This window comes from Saccharomyces paradoxus, chromosome II (genome assembly GCF_002079055.1).
Source record: "Saccharomyces paradoxus chromosome II, complete sequence".
Lineage (NCBI taxonomy): Eukaryota > Fungi > Ascomycota > Saccharomycetes > Saccharomycetales > Saccharomycetaceae > Saccharomyces > Saccharomyces paradoxus.
In genome coordinates this window covers 420950-436111 of record NC_047488.1, presented here as the reverse complement: position 1 = coordinate 436111, position 15162 = coordinate 420950, and the positions used below count along the sequence as shown (strand labels likewise).

Here is a 15162-nt window from a genome sequence, read left to right as displayed (position 1 = left end):
TATGTGTTATTATTATTATTATTATTATTATTATTATTATTATTACTATTATCATTTTTTACTTATATATCCTTCTTTTCCTTTATGTATTCCCTACTCTTTCGCACAATGTATGCTGATTTTCAATATCTCATTAATTTGCATTTTTTTTTTTCTCAATCCAACACACCGGAACGCGAAACGCGTAACGCTTTTTTTTTATGGATTTCAACCCATAGTTTTCATACTTTCTTTCCTCTGCTACTTAAAATTTTATATAAGAAACATTTTTGCTTAGTCTTCCTTTCTTTTAACTTATTCTTCTCACTTCCCCCCATCCATTTTCACTAACAGCAATAATTAGCAAGCACATAATAACGTAGTCAAAAGAGAAAAAAATGTTAGAAGCCAAATTTGAAGAAGCATCCCTTTTCAAGAGAATCATTGATGGTTTTAAAGATTGTGTTCAATTGGTCAATTTCCAATGTAAAGAAGACGGTATCATCGCACAGGCTGTCGACGACTCAAGAGTTTTGTTGGTCTCTTTGGAAATAGGTGTCGAAGCCTTCCAAGAATATAGATGTGACCATCCTGTTACGCTAGGTATGGATTTAACCTCGCTAAGTAAGATCCTGCGCTGTGGTAACAACACCGATACATTAACTCTGATTGCTGACAACACACCGGATTCTATCATCCTATTATTTGAGGATACTAAGAAAGACCGTATAGCCGAATACTCTTTGAAATTGATGGATATCGATGCTGATTTTTTAAAGATTGAAGAATTACAATACGACTCTACCCTGTCCTTACCATCATCTGAGTTCTCTAAAATCGTTCGCGATTTGTCCCAATTGAGTGATTCTATTAATATCATGATCACTAAAGAAACGATAAAGTTTGTAGCTGACGGTGATATCGGATCAGGTTCGGTCATAATAAAACCATTCGTGGACATGGAGCATCCTGAAACAAGCATTAAACTTGAAATGGACCAACCTGTTGATTTGACGTTCGGTGCTAAATACTTATTGGATATCATTAAGGGCTCTTCCCTTTCTGATAGGGTAGGTATCAGACTTTCCAGTGAAGCTCCTGCTCTATTCCAATTCGATTTGAAGAGCGGTTTCCTACAATTTTTCTTAGCTCCTAAATTTAATGACGAGGAATAAATGTAAAAATATCAATATAGTTGTATACTAAAAATAATAAACTAAAAAAAAATAAAGTTAGTTCTAAACGAAAATAAATAACATGGTAAATAAAGATTGAGATGCGTTAATTATCAGCTTTTTGTGTGGTTTATACAGTACTTATGAAATATCTTACATTAATCTAAGGAGCACATAACTTTTGCTATGAACCCTTCCAAATGAAATATTGCCTTGTTTCCAAGTGATAATCTTTCGTCGAAAACGCTGGAATATTCAATGATGGACGATTTATTCATGGTACTCAGGGTTTCCACATCCAATAATGAGAACGTTAGTTCCTTCAAAATAATATTAGCAGGTATGCAATGAGCTAATAAATCGTATAGGACAGCTCTACATTCGACTAAAGAATTAACAGATCTCTCTTTAACGATTTTCCTCGTTAGTTTTTGGATCACTATAATCCAATCCGGTTTTATTATGGGGCTACTGCTTTTCAATGTTAGTTCGTTGTTTAATGCCATGGATTCAAGCATTAGTAGCGAGACCCGCAAATTGCCATTTGATTCATGGGCAATTCTTTGTAGAATATCCTTTGTTTCTAGCTGTATCCTTTCATTCGTTACCACATCAGACAAAATCGTTGAAATTTCGTTATTACATGGTGCAGGACAACGGACCAACAGACAACGTGACTTGATGGGAGCGATTATAGGAGACATGGAATCGCAGATCATTATCAACCTAATGTTCTTGGAATACTTTTCCATAGTACGTCTTAAGGCAGCTTGAGCATCCTTTGTTAACGAGTTCGCCTCGTTGATAATAACACATTTATATCTATGGGCCAATCCGTCTCTAGAATCTTGAAAGTCTACTTGTTCCATTTGAGCTACTTCTTTCAATAGTTCTTGAATGACAATTCTATCATTGTTACCCATATCACTTGGCGTGATCTCTAAGTGGTACGGTGAACTAACCACATTCAGTTCTAGTTTTCTGTTCGAGGCAGTGACGAACTGTCTGACATCAATTTTTAACCTGTAGACTCCGGATCCGAATATGGACTCTAATAATGCCATACAACGTGTTTTCTTACCTGTACCATTTGGTCCATACAGTAAAAGGTGAGGTAAATCACGAGGTTGATCAGATAACGATTTCAGGAAATTTGTCAACCCTTCATTATGTGAAAGTGCGTTCAAAGACTTAGGCCTATATTTATCTACCCACAGTGACATGTTCGTGCTGCGCTAATCTTTGGTTTTCATGAACTAAAGTACAAATGAAAAAGTCTATTTTATGTTTAGAGGAACAAAAAATCGCGTTAAAATACTCAAGAGGCGACACCGCAATGCTTCTGGAAAAGATTACTCAACACGAGATACATGTGCATACGCTCGTTACTCAAATTTACTACAGTATTTTATATATAATTAGTAAACTACCCGATTTTTAGCTTTCATGGTCCTGAGCAGCACAAAACACTTTCTTGCGCATCATTTATTCTTTTAGGATCTTTCTTTGACATTTTTCACTCTGCGAGGAACTTTTCATTTTTTTCCCTCTAAGGACGAAACAAACAAGGACACTTTTTTACCTGTTTTTTTTTTCTGTTGTTTTCAAAACAGAAAGATTCCAATATCATACCTGTGTGGAAGACTGTAAAAGCTTTCTAATAAAAAACCAGTTTTCATATTTTTCAACTGAAGAAAATAGTTTTCTTTTGCAGCTACTATTGATTTTATAAAAAATATCCCTTATTCCCCATTGCTGTTATTTCAATAAGGGAAGCTGGAAATAGGGGGCTCGAAAAGATTTTTGGATAGTCGCTTCAATTACTGCTCTTAGCATCATTAACATTTTTGAAGGTTAATACTGTTTTGGTCGGTATATGGCTCGTTTGTCAAATACATTAAAAAAAATAAAAACAAGCATTGCAGATTGAGCATACTATGTCGCAGACAATTACATCTCTAGATCCAAACTGTGTTATTGTATTCAATAAGACTTCAGGTGCAAACGAGAAAAGTTTGCATGTCGAATTTAAACGCTTGAATATTCATTCTGTTATCGAACCCGGCCATGATTTGAAGACGAGTTATGCGTTTATCAGAATCCATCAGGATAATGCGAAGCCGCTCTTTTCATTTTTGCAGAATTTGGATTTTATTGAATCCATCATACCATATCATGATACTGAACTGTCCGACGATTTGCATAAATTGATATCTATAAGCAAATCAAAAATACTGGAGACCCCAAAACAGTATGAGTTGTACAACTTATCGAATTTGACCAATAATCCCAAACAGTCCTTATATTTTGCATTCTTACAAAACTATATAAAATGGTTGATTCCGTTCTCCTTTTTTGGATTATCGATTAGATTTTTATCTAATTTTACATATGAGTTCAATTCCACGTACTCGTTGTTCGCCATCTTATGGACTCTGTCATTTGCAGCCTTCTGGCTTTATAAATATGAACCATTTTGGTCTGATAGACTGAGCAAATTCTCTTCATTTTCTACCATTGAGTTTCTCCAAGATAAAGAGAAAACTCAAAGAAATGCCGGTTCAGTTATCACGTTAAAAAAATGTTGTTTTATTCCTGTGGCTTTGCTCTTTGGTCTAGTACTACTATCATTCCAGTTATATTGCTTTGCACTAGAGATTTTCATCAAGCAGATTTACAACGGTCCAATGATTTCTATTTTATCATTTTTGCCTACTGTACTGATTTGTACGTTCACTCCAGTTTTAACGGTTATTTACAACAAATATTTTGTAGATCCAATGACAAAATGGGAAAATCATAACAGTGTTGTGAGTGCAAAGAAATCTAAGGAAGCTAAGAACTTTGTTATTATTTTTCTATCCAGCTATGTTCCCTTATTAATTACATTATTCCTTTACCTGCCAATGGGGCATTTGCTAACGGCTGAAATTAGAGCCAAGCTTTTCAATGCCTTTTCGATTCTGGCCCGTTTACCTACCCATGATTCCGATTTTGTTATTGATACAAAGCGCTATGAGGGTCAATTTTTCTACTTTATTGTTATCAATCAATTGATTCAATTTAGCATGGAAAATTTTGTTCCGAGCCTTATTAGTATTGCTCAACAGAGAATTAATGGACCAAATCCTAGCTTTGTTAAAGCCGAGAATGAAATCGGTAAGGCCCAACTCAGTCCATCCGACAAGAAAATTTGGTCGAAGGTTAAATCATACGAAACAGACCCATGGGGAGCAACATTCGATATGGATGCCAACATCAAAAAGCTCCTTCTACAATTTGGGTACCTTGTTATGTTTTCAACGATTTGGCCACTAGCTCCATTCATCTGTTTGATCGTCAACTTAGTGGTTTATCAGGTCGACCTAAGAAAAGCTGTTCTTTACAGCAAACCTGAGTATTTTTCATTTCCAATCTACGAGAAGCCATCCTCCGTGTCCAATACAGAAAAACTGACGGTTGGTTTATGGAACTCTGTCTTAGTTATTTTCTCCATCTTAGGTTGTGTTACTACTGCCACTTTGACCTATATGTACCAAAACTGCAATTTACCAGGTGTCGGTGCCTATACATCTCTCCACATGAATAAACTTTGGTACCTCGCAAATCCAATAAATCACTCGTGGATAAATATTGTACTATATGCTGTTTTTATTGAGCATGTCAGTGTTGCTGTTTTCTTCCTTTTCTCTAGTATTTTGAAGTCTTCTCATGATGATGTTCCAAATGGCATTGTGCCAATGCATGTAGTAAACATGCAAAACCCATCAAAACAAGAAGTCTTTGAAAACATTCCTTCTTCTGATTTCAATTCAAATAACGAGAAAGAATTGGTTCAAAGAAAAAGGTCTGCCAATGAGAATTTGCCCCATGAAGCCAATGAGAAACAGCCTGCCTTTTCTTCTAATGGCTATGAACCACAAGGTGCCGCGCAATCCAAGAATGATCAATCCTCTTCATCCTCAGCCTCAGCTTCATTATCCTCTTCTTCTTCTGGTGGCAGAGCTGACGTAGTCAACTCTGTCGATAACAATACAGCCGAATCTGCTGGTGAAAAGCCATTGGCCGCAGAGAGTAATGAAAAAAGAAACCCTTTGGTGAAGGTGTCCACCGTTGGCTCATATGGTGTTGCAGGCGCCACTTTACCGGAAACAATTCCAACATCTAAAAATTACTACTTAAGATTTGATGAGGACGGTAAATCCATCAGGGATGCGAAATCCAGTGCAGAATCTTCCAACGCCACTAATACCAACACCTTGGGCACGGAAAGTAAGCTTTTGCCAAATGGTGACGCGTCCGATGCATTTAGTAGAAAAATTGATCAAATACCCAAAATTGCTGTCACAGGTGGTGAAGATAATGACAACACTAAGGCCAAAGATGATGCTACGACCAAGAATCCAGTAATTAAAGATGTGAACATTAAGCCTGTCGTCGGCGCAGTTGCCAATGATGTTCAATCGAAAGCTTCAATGGCTACCGAGCTTACAAAGAGGACTGAAGTAAGCACTAAAAATGGCCCATCAAGATCGATTTCCACGAAGGAAACTAAAGAATCTACAAGACCATCGAATAAAAATATTACTACCGATGCTACTCAGCCCCACCATCATCACCACCACCATCGTGATGCCGGAGTGAAGAATGCCACGAACAATTCTAAGGCAACGGAATCTTCTTCCTCTTCATCAGCGACAAAGGGAAAACCAAAACACAAGAAGGGGCTATTGCATAAGCTGAAAAAGAAGCTTTAAAAAAGGGCTAAGACACTAACTTAAAACTTTATTTTTATAATATGGTGACATTAACTTTTAATATGTATTCTTTCTTCAAGTGTCTATTTTTATGTATCTATAATTTTACAACAACCTTACCTTATTTTGTGCAGTACTTTCAACAAAAAGATATGTCAAGTTGTGTTCTGTACAAGTTTCTACACCTGCATTGCCTTCCTGTTTCTCATCGGAGGCACTGTCAGGATTCGTTATTTATGATAGTCACATGATCATCTCCAGGGGGGAAGAACATACAGACCACAATTTTTTGCCGTTTTTCTGTTAATCGCGGATTGTATCAGGAGGCCCTTTTTCAGCAAATTAAAAGAGAGAGAGGCTGAAACTTTCTGGTGGCAGTAAAAGATTCTAGGCCGGATCCAATTTCTAGGGGTAAAATAGAACGCAAAAGATCTCGGTGTAGATCTAAAACGGAAGAAAAGAAAGTGCGATCCGGTTTTCTATGGAAGCAAATAGAAAAAGAGGACGAAACACTGTCAGTGTGCAGGAGATATAATTAAGTAAACGGGGGCTTTATTAGCATGTGAAATGCATTGTAGAAGGGCAACCTTGTACCCTTTTCGGGTCTTGTAATACATGTGCAAGATCGACCGATTATTGACAGAACTACAACTAGGGTTACAGTGAGAAGTGTGATCGATAGGGGTAAGTGCAAATGTGATGTGATTACAGCTATAGTATCTTGCTTGCTTTTGTTGAATAGGTTTCTCCTGTAGTACGTGCAGTTACGTCAGTGCGTACAGGGTATCCATATTCCTTTTTCCTCTTTTGACCCGCACTTCATTTCGCGGTTTTTTTTTCTTGGTGGCCCCCATTAATAATCTGATCTGGGCTTTTCCTGGCAATAAGTAGCTATCACCGGATCATCTCATTATTATAAAAGGGACAAAGCACTCGCGGGTCGGTTCTTATAAGGGAAAGCGGCGTACTCTTTATTTGATAGGGGTTCACAACAGCAAGTACAATAAATTACACAAAACTGTAAAACATGTCATCTGCTCTATACAAACAAAACACAAATTTTACTCATTCCACCGGTTCCTTCTTGCAAAGCGCACCTGTTGAATTGACGACAGTTGGCGGATACCAGGAATTTTTGAAAAAGCAAGAGAAGAAAAACTACGAAATTCAAACAGTCTTAAGCGAGGATAAATCACATGGTTATGTGCTAAAGGACGGTGAAGTTATTGCTAATATTATTGGTGAGGCTAAAGATTATCTTTTGGATTTGGCCGGCCAGGCTTGAATGAATGGAGAATGGGGTAAACATTCGTTCCATACGTCTTACTTTTTACGCGGTTTGAATTGCATTCTTTTTGCTGGGTTATAATTTTCCTTTTCCTTTTCATTATTGCTTATAAATCTAATATATCCTATTAGGGGAATGAAAGGCGCGAATTGCAGAGTTTGTAAGGCCTTTTTAGTACTTAATTCCACGAACAGAAAAAGAAAGGAATAAAAAAAGATAAAGTTACTATTCTTTGCCATGACTTTCTCCTCTTCATTTATGAGTTTTGTCATTGGTTTAAAATGTCTGTCTGCTTTTGATGTTTTTATAAAAAAATTTTAAATATAAATATTCTAAATATGTGAATTAGAGGCTGGTAGATAGTTCGTACACGTATAAGTTCTCTTTTTAAATTTCGTTCGTCTTTGTACCTGCGCAGGTTTGCAATCGCTCTTTCCTTGAAAATTCAAGGTCTCAGAACAATATACTGGGGGACATCGCAAATCTGAGGATTTTAATCGAAAACTGCAAAAATATTTTGAAGGACAACTGCTGAAAGTCTCTTTTGCTACTATTCATTGTGCAGTCGGATCCTATGCGGGGGACGATAGAGGAAACAATTATACATGTGAGGAAACCATGATTCTTGATCTATTATGTTCAGGGCAGGGGTGGCGCGTTGTGATACGTTTGTTCTATCTAAGGGCGCCATTTTCCTGCGCGGCCGACTGCGGGCCCTTTCAATAACGTATATTTACTTTCTACAAACTCTTAACATCTACATATAGAATTGGAATGCAAGGAACCACCTGAATAGAAGAGCTTGTTTTATTTTCTCAATTTTAATTCTTCTCAGTTGGGAAACGTTCCTAAAAAGGCTTTGAAATTGGTTCAAATCAATTTCGAAAAACTGATCAACTTTTTCATATTATGACTTCTTTATCTCCAGTGTCCACAGGTTCTGTAGAAATTTCTGGTGAAAAGTTTTAGAATTAATGATATAATTATAATAAAATTCCTCGTTGTTTTCATCACAGTTTTACTGTACATATTTTTATTTATTACTAAAAAGTAATCAATAAATGTAAAATTTACCTAAATATTTCTTTTGGATAGGTGCGGAAATTCTTGGTCGGTTTGGAGGAAGATAAGATAGTAATAAAATCAGTACAAGATAGGTGTAAGTTTCCATTTTCTAAAAGTCCTCTTACCTCCCCGCTGTAATCTAATTTGAGCAACGTCACAGAAGAAATTAATTTATTAAACCTGGAAACCGAAAAGGTACTAAAAAAAAATCAATACGATTCATTTTAAAAAAAGAAATAATGAAGTATAAAATGGTGATTTTACCCTTAGTATTTCTTTGAAAGTTTGGCAGCAGATTTCTTAATTACAAGTAGAATCAAAACCTGAAAACTCGTCTAAGATATGCGTTCAAAAAGGAAATATTTTTGAGGTCTTGTCAAACCCTTAAGAGGTTCTACTGGGTAGATCCGGTTAGATTAAAACTACTGTCATGGTTACTAAAAAACCTGTTGGTGTTCTTGTAGGTAGGGGTAGTAATCGGATCGCTAATTTAATCAAGTATACAAAGATTTGGATATTAATTGATAGCTAAGGTAATTTAAAAAGAGAATTGACCCAAAAAAGAGGTTTTATTATTGCGGAAAACTTGGAGAGAAATCTCAAATCTCTCAGAAAATGCTATTCAACGATCTGGAAACTGGAAGGTAAAGACTTCAAGTTAATCTCCCCAAAAAAGCAACCAAAAAAACAGTAGCTGATTTATAAATTTATTTAGCTATATTCTATAATGAAAAATAAAGGAAAAGTGATACGTATTCTTCCTGCTATTTTTTTTTCTATAAACAAGTCCGCGGTTAAAATCAAATCGATGGAAAAGAGAGGAAGTCAAGAAAAGAAATTTTTTTCACCATGAAGATCATTTGAATTTTTTACCGAACAATATCATTTGCAATTGATCATACATGGAAATAACACCTGCCCCGGCAACACTTCTCAAGATATTTGCCCCACAGCCTTTGAATAATGACCCCACACCTTCAGCTGCCACAATCTTCTTAAGACAATCTGTGGCACCATTATATTTCACAGCTTGACCCGAAGTCATCATCATCCTTCTTCTCACCGTGTCCAATGGGTAAGAACATGTTGAGGCACCTGTAGTAACTGCCCAGCCCAATAAAAATGAAGCCAAGAATGAACCATCTAATGAACCAGTTAGCACCAGTGGCTTGAGAGAATCAAACATACCGAAATACAACCCTCTATAAACCACGATACCCACTACTGATGGCATGAATCCTCTGTATAGCCCTGCAATACCATCAGATTTTAAGGTCTTTTTATAAACATCAATCAACCCATTAAATTGACGGGCGCTGCCCTTTTTGGAGGATTTGGCATCGGCAGCCAATCTTGTTCTGGCAAAATCTAAAGAATAAACAAATAGTAGCGAAAGAGCACCAGCAGCACCACCAGAGGCCAGATTACCTGCAAACCATTTGCCATAACCTTCCTCCTTTTTGAAACCAAACATTAACTTGATTTTATCTTTAAAGGCAAAGTTCAAAGCTTGAGTAGGAAAGTAACGAATAACATTGGCAGTATTTCCCCTCCAAAAGGATATTAGCCCCTCTTGCTTTGCAGTTCTCTTGAAGCAATCCACAATACCGGAATACTTCTTTTCTAAAGTTCCTTGCTTGATCATTTCGTCTTGATTTTGAATCAAGATTTTGACTCTCTCGATGGGTGAGGCGGCGGTCTTAGCGATTGCCGCACTCACACCACCCATTAAGAAATTAATAGCAAAGTTTGTTTCTTGCTGCTTATCGTTGCTGCTCATTGTTGTTCAGGGCCCAATATATTACTGTAAGCTAACCGGTTTCAATTGAGTTAGTTATACTCACACTACTTTCTACTTCGTATCTGAAATCATGTAAGTGCATTTTAGATGCACCTTAACGCCTGGTGAAAGAACAATGGAAAACCCATCTCGAGAAATCTTACATTTTATTTAAAGGCAACCGGACAATGAAAAAGAAAAAAAAAAGGAAAAACTTTATTTCAAAATTAGTCAACTTTATGAGGGTAATACTGAGTCTCTAACATTTCCGTCTGCACACCCATGCATTTTTTCATCCAGACATTCACATTTTTTGTGTAGCTATTTTTTTTTTCTGTTTCGTCTGATACCCGTTCTCGGTACAAGGAAAATTGAGTTATGTCTTCTGCTTGGAACGTAGGCCCGAGAGAGCTTGGTGCTCAGTGTAATTCTGGTTTCCTCTTCGAATTGCCCCTTGCGGTGAACCGTACGCTGACTGGGGCCATGACATTCCTTCAGTAGTAATTCCTACAGGCTCCTTTCACTGTTGCCTCCAGGCTAGGGTGGTCTCAGTTTGAGCCACCTTCTCTGCAAACTGCGATAGGCATCGACCCAACTTCTCTGGTGGGGAGTCAAAAAAAGGAATAGGTTTGGACGGTGATCAACATAAAATGCAAAGGATTACTTTCACATTTCACATAGAAAGCTGATTAAGAACTCCAAAGCAAAAATGTATGTGATGCAGTGAATAATGAATTAATGAAAGTATATCAGGAATAAGATAGAATTGTTATAATAACTCTTTCTCGAGACAAGTCAGTTCGTTGAGTTACCACCTGAAACGTTAGCGTTATTGAGAAGTGATATGGGTACTATATGCCATGGATGATGCTGTGTCCATTTTTATTACTAAAATGCCAGTTAAACCAGATCTTTGTATAATCGGAGTTTTTTGATTAAAAGGAAAAAAAGGAAGCTTCTGGAAGACTTTTTCTCTGCAGTCTATAAAGAAGATTGTGTATGAAAGGTAAATGAAGCCCCGAAAATATATCTATTAATGTTGGGACCAGTCATGTGGTGAAAATCGGATTCAAGCGGCTGCAGTATTCAGCGTACAAAATAACCATGTCGTTTTTCCATAGCGAGTTTTAAAGTGGCTACCACTAATTTCTATCTTTTTACTTGAATAGACTTTTTCTTTCTTACAGAACAATAATAACTAACATGACTTTAACAGGGCTAACTTACGTACTCAAAAGAGACTTGCCGCTTCTGTCGTCGGTGTCGGTAAGAGAAAGGTTTGGTTAGATCCAAACGAAACCTCTGAAATTGCTCAAGCCAACTCCAGAAACGCCATTAGAAAATTGGTTAAGAACGGTACCATCGTAAAGAAGGCCGTTACCGTCCACTCTAAATCCAGAACCAGAGCCCATGCTCAATCTAAAAGAGAAGGTCGTCACAGTGGTTATGGTAAGAGAAAGGGTACCAGAGAAGCCCGTTTACCATCCCAAGTCGTCTGGATCAGAAGATTACGTGTCTTGAGAAGATTATTGGCTAAGTACCGTGACGCTGGTAAGATTGACAAGCACTTGTACCATGTTTTGTACAAGGAATCTAAGGGTAATGCTTTCAAGCACAAGAGAGCTTTGGTTGAACATATCATTCAAGCTAAGGCTGATGCTCAACGTGAAAAGGCTTTGAACGAAGAAGCTGAAGCTAGAAGATTGAAGAACAGAGCTGCTCGTGACAGAAGAGCTCAAAGAGTTGCTGAAAAGAGAGATGCTTTATTGAAGGAAGACGCTTAAATCTTCTTTAATTAATTTATCTTAATATACATACTCAGTTAATAAACAGGTAGCAAAAACTTCGGTAATACATATGTAATCACATATACCTACATAACTAAAACCCATTTTTCTAATATTCTCACCTCGCATGCTTAGATAATGGGCTCTTGCACAGACGACAATCGGGACCAAATCAACGTCATCGGGATTTTGCTAAACTATTTAAAATAGACCCTCAATCTCACCGTCATCGTCAACTTCTACTGCCATGTAACCAGCATATGTTGATAGACCCGGTATAGTTTGTATTTCTGCTGCTAAAGCATATAAATAACCTGCCCCGATTGAAGCTCTCACATCCCTAATGGGAAACGTAAAACCACTGGGGACGCCCTTTAATGATGGATCATGGGATAAAGAATATTGTGTCTTAGCAATACAGATAGGAAGATTGCCGAAGCCTTGTTTCCTGTAAGTGTCTATCTTTTTTTGAGCTTCTGGTGATACTTCGATTTTTGCCCCACCATACATTTTTTGGACGATGCTAGTAAGTTTGTCTTCGATGGAGTTATTAACGTCGTACAAAAAGTTGAAACTCTTTGGTTCTTTCGTTGCATCGACCACAGCATGTGCTAACCCTAAGGCACCTTTACCACCTTCCATCCAGTGATTAGAAGTAACGGCGTGGGATGCACCTGCATTCAAGGCAGCCTTCTTGATTACCTCAATTTCCGCCTGTGAATCTGTTTCAAATCTGTTGATTGCTACAACGACTGGAATTCCAAAGGTTTTGATGTTCTCGATCTGTTTAACTAAATTATTAACACCCTTGGCAACAAAGTCAATGTTTTCTTCTGTGTATTCTTTTGGTAGTGGTTGTCCTGGCTTAACATTTGGGGCACCTCCGTGAGATTTTAAGGCTCTTACAGTGGCGACTAAGACAACTGCATCTGGTATCAATCCAGAGGAACGACATTTGATATCAAAGAATCTTTCACCACCCATGGCAAAATCAAAACCCGCTTCGGTAACGACATAGCCAGGTTCATGGACGTCCTTGCCATTTAATGGATTCTTCACTGGACCTACAAGTTTTAACGCCATCAAGTCTGCAATTACTGATGATGCACCAATGGAAATATTGGCGAAAGGACCAGCATGAACCATGACGGGAGTCCCTTCCAAAGTCTGCATCAAGTTAGGCTTTATAGCATCACGTAATAATGCAGCCAGAGCACCGGTACAACCAATGTCTTCTACAGTTACTGGTTTGTTATCATAATCAGAGCCAATAACCATGCGTCCAATACGGCCCTTCATCTCGTGCAAGCTTTTGGATAAGGCTAGAATAGCCATTAATTCAGAGGCAACAGTGATGTCGAATCCAGTAGTTCTTGTGAACCCTTTCTCCGTAGCGGCTTCTCCGATGGTAATTTGTCTTAACATCCTGTCATTGATGTCGACTACTCTTCTGATAGTTATGGTATCAGGATTTATGTTCAACCTAGCGAATTTTTTAATTTCTTCCGGTGTCAAAGTATCAGGGTCTTCTTTGTCAATACCCAATCTTCTAAGCCTCCTCTGCATGGATGGGGTAAACTTTCTGAGGCCATTTTTTCTTGGGACTAGTCTCTTATAAAATGTACTATCATTCTTCTGAGTGGCTTCATGAAACATTCTAGTGTCAATAGCAGCCGCAAGAAGATTGTTCGCAGCGCCTATAGCATGGATATCACCGGTCAGATGTAGATTGAATTCGTCCATGGGAATAACTTGGGCGTAACCACCACCAGCAGCGCCACCTTTGACACCCAAGGTTGGGCCCAGAGATGGTTGTCTAACGTTCGCAATGGATGGTTTTCCTAAATGAGCGGATAAAGCCTGCACTAACCCCATCGTCGTAGTGGATTTACCTTCACCCAATGGGGTTGGAGTAATACCTGCAACAAGGACGTATTTACCGTTTTCTCGAGATTCTAATCTTGTGAGAATCTTTGGAGAAATCTTTGCCTTATAGTGGCCGTATAATTCTAATTCGTGGGAGTGGATTCCCAATTCCTCAGCGACTTGCTTGATATGCTTAGGGCTCTGAGCTCGTGATATATCAATGTCTGAAGGAACTGGTGTTTTTAAGTGTAGTGGAAGAGGTTTGATAACTGGAAGCTTTTCGGATTCCATAAATTGCCTCTTGGCAGCTAATAATACATTGGAAACAAGCATAGCGACAGTCATTGGACCCACTCCACCAGGAACAGGGGTGATATAAGATGTCTTTTCCTTTACAGAATCAAATTCGACATCACCAACTAATCTTTGCCCACTTTTCTTACTACTATCGGGAATATAGTTGATCCCAACATCAATAACTACGGCTCCTTCTTTGATCCAGTCTGCTTTAACATATTGAGGAATACCGCAAGCTGCGATAACTATATCAGCTTGGGAGACCACTTCTGCAATATTCTTTGTATGACTGTGACAGATAGTAACAGTCGCATTCGCATTTTTCAACAACGAAGCAATTGGATTTCCGACGATACTAGATCTGCCTAACACGACAGCGTTCTTGCCATCTAACTTGACATGAGCTTCGTCAAGTAATTTCATACAACCATAAGGGGTACATGGTACGAAGTATGGTTTGCCGCCTTTTTTAGCCAATTCACCAGCATTATATCTGTGGAACCCATCAACGTCCTTTTTATAGTCCACGGCGTTTGTAATCGTGGTTTCATCCAAGTGACGCGGTAGAGGTAGTTGAATTAGCAACCCATGGATAGAGTCATCATCGTTTATGTCACTAATTTTCTTTAAAAGCTCAACTTCGGTGATTTCTGCTGGTAACTTTTCTATGATGCAGTCTACACTACTGTCCTTCGAAGCTTTCAATTTCATCCTCACGTATGTGGAGGAATCAGGTCTGGCCCCGACCTGAATAATTTTCAACGTGGGTTTGAAATTGGGATGCTTGAGTTTAATGGCTTGTATCTCATCATTAGCCTTTTCGCGAATAGATTGGGCAAGTTTCTTACCAGAAAGAATATGGTACTGTGAAGTATACACGGTTGGCGAAAATTTTAAGCGGTAAATACGCCATTTGGCTTGTTGGAATGCCCTCGAGTAACTCAATAAAGATAGTCTCGATAACATTTTCCCCTTAGCCGTAGATATCTGAGGAATGAACAGACAAAGACGATGTATGAAGCTGTGGAAGAGAAAATCACAGCAGCAAAATTTGTTTTTCGGTGTGTATTGGTTGGTTTAACTTCTGCGAATCTTGCGGCATCGAGAAGTCACTGCAATATTATTTCGGTGGAAAAAGAAAAAAAAATCGCTGTCCATTGAAATGAAA

The 15162-nt window shown here is 38.0% G+C and overlaps 7 protein-coding genes across 7 annotated transcripts; 4 read left to right on the top strand and 3 right to left on the bottom strand.

The window, feature by feature from the left end:
- Positions 1-377: 377 nt before the first annotated feature.
- Positions 378-1154, top strand: POL30 (proliferating cell nuclear antigen; the record flags this gene model as incomplete). The annotated part of the gene is made up of 1 exon (XM_033908794.1): positions 378-1154. One exon carries the CDS (start codon positions 378-380, stop codon positions 1152-1154), a length of 777 nt encoding a protein of 258 aa, XP_033764685.1.
- Positions 1155-1312: 158 nt separating this feature from the next.
- On the bottom strand, positions 1313-2377 carry RFC5 (replication factor C subunit 5; the record flags this gene model as incomplete). The annotated part of the gene is made up of 1 exon (XM_033908793.1): positions 1313-2377. One exon carries the CDS (start codon positions 2375-2377, stop codon positions 1313-1315), a length of 1065 nt encoding a protein of 354 aa, XP_033764684.1.
- A 714-nt stretch (positions 2378-3091) lies between these two features.
- IST2 (Ist2p) lies at positions 3092-5911 on the top strand (the record flags this gene model as incomplete). The annotated part of the gene is made up of 1 exon (XM_033908792.1): positions 3092-5911. One exon carries the CDS (start codon positions 3092-3094, stop codon positions 5909-5911), a length of 2820 nt encoding a protein of 939 aa, XP_033764683.1.
- Positions 5912-6938: 1027 nt separating this feature from the next.
- On the top strand, positions 6939-7196 carry SPAR_B01890 (uncharacterized protein; the record flags this gene model as incomplete). The annotated part of the gene is made up of 1 exon (XM_033908791.1): positions 6939-7196. One exon carries the CDS (start codon positions 6939-6941, stop codon positions 7194-7196), a length of 258 nt encoding a protein of 85 aa, XP_033764682.1.
- Positions 7197-9120: 1924 nt separating this feature from the next.
- On the bottom strand, positions 9121-10044 carry AAC3 (ADP/ATP carrier protein AAC3; the record flags this gene model as incomplete). The annotated part of the gene is made up of 1 exon (XM_033908790.1): positions 9121-10044. The coding sequence occupies one exon, from the start codon at positions 10042-10044 to the stop codon at positions 9121-9123; it is 924 nt and encodes a 307-aa protein (XP_033764681.1).
- A 1104-nt stretch (positions 10045-11148) lies between these two features.
- On the top strand, positions 11149-11828 carry RPL19A (60S ribosomal protein eL19; the record flags this gene model as incomplete). Its single annotated transcript, XM_033908789.1, has 2 exons — positions 11149-11153; positions 11261-11828. 2 exons carry the CDS (start codon positions 11149-11151, stop codon positions 11826-11828), a joined length of 573 nt encoding a protein of 190 aa, XP_033764680.1.
- A 204-nt stretch (positions 11829-12032) lies between these two features.
- On the bottom strand, positions 12033-14960 carry MIS1 (trifunctional formate-tetrahydrofolate ligase/methenyltetrahydrofolate cyclohydrolase/methylenetetrahydrofolate dehydrogenase MIS1; the record flags this gene model as incomplete). Its single annotated transcript, XM_033908788.1, has 1 exon — positions 12033-14960. The coding sequence occupies one exon, from the start codon at positions 14958-14960 to the stop codon at positions 12033-12035; it is 2928 nt and encodes a 975-aa protein (XP_033764679.1).
- Positions 14961-15162: the final 202 nt, after the last annotated feature.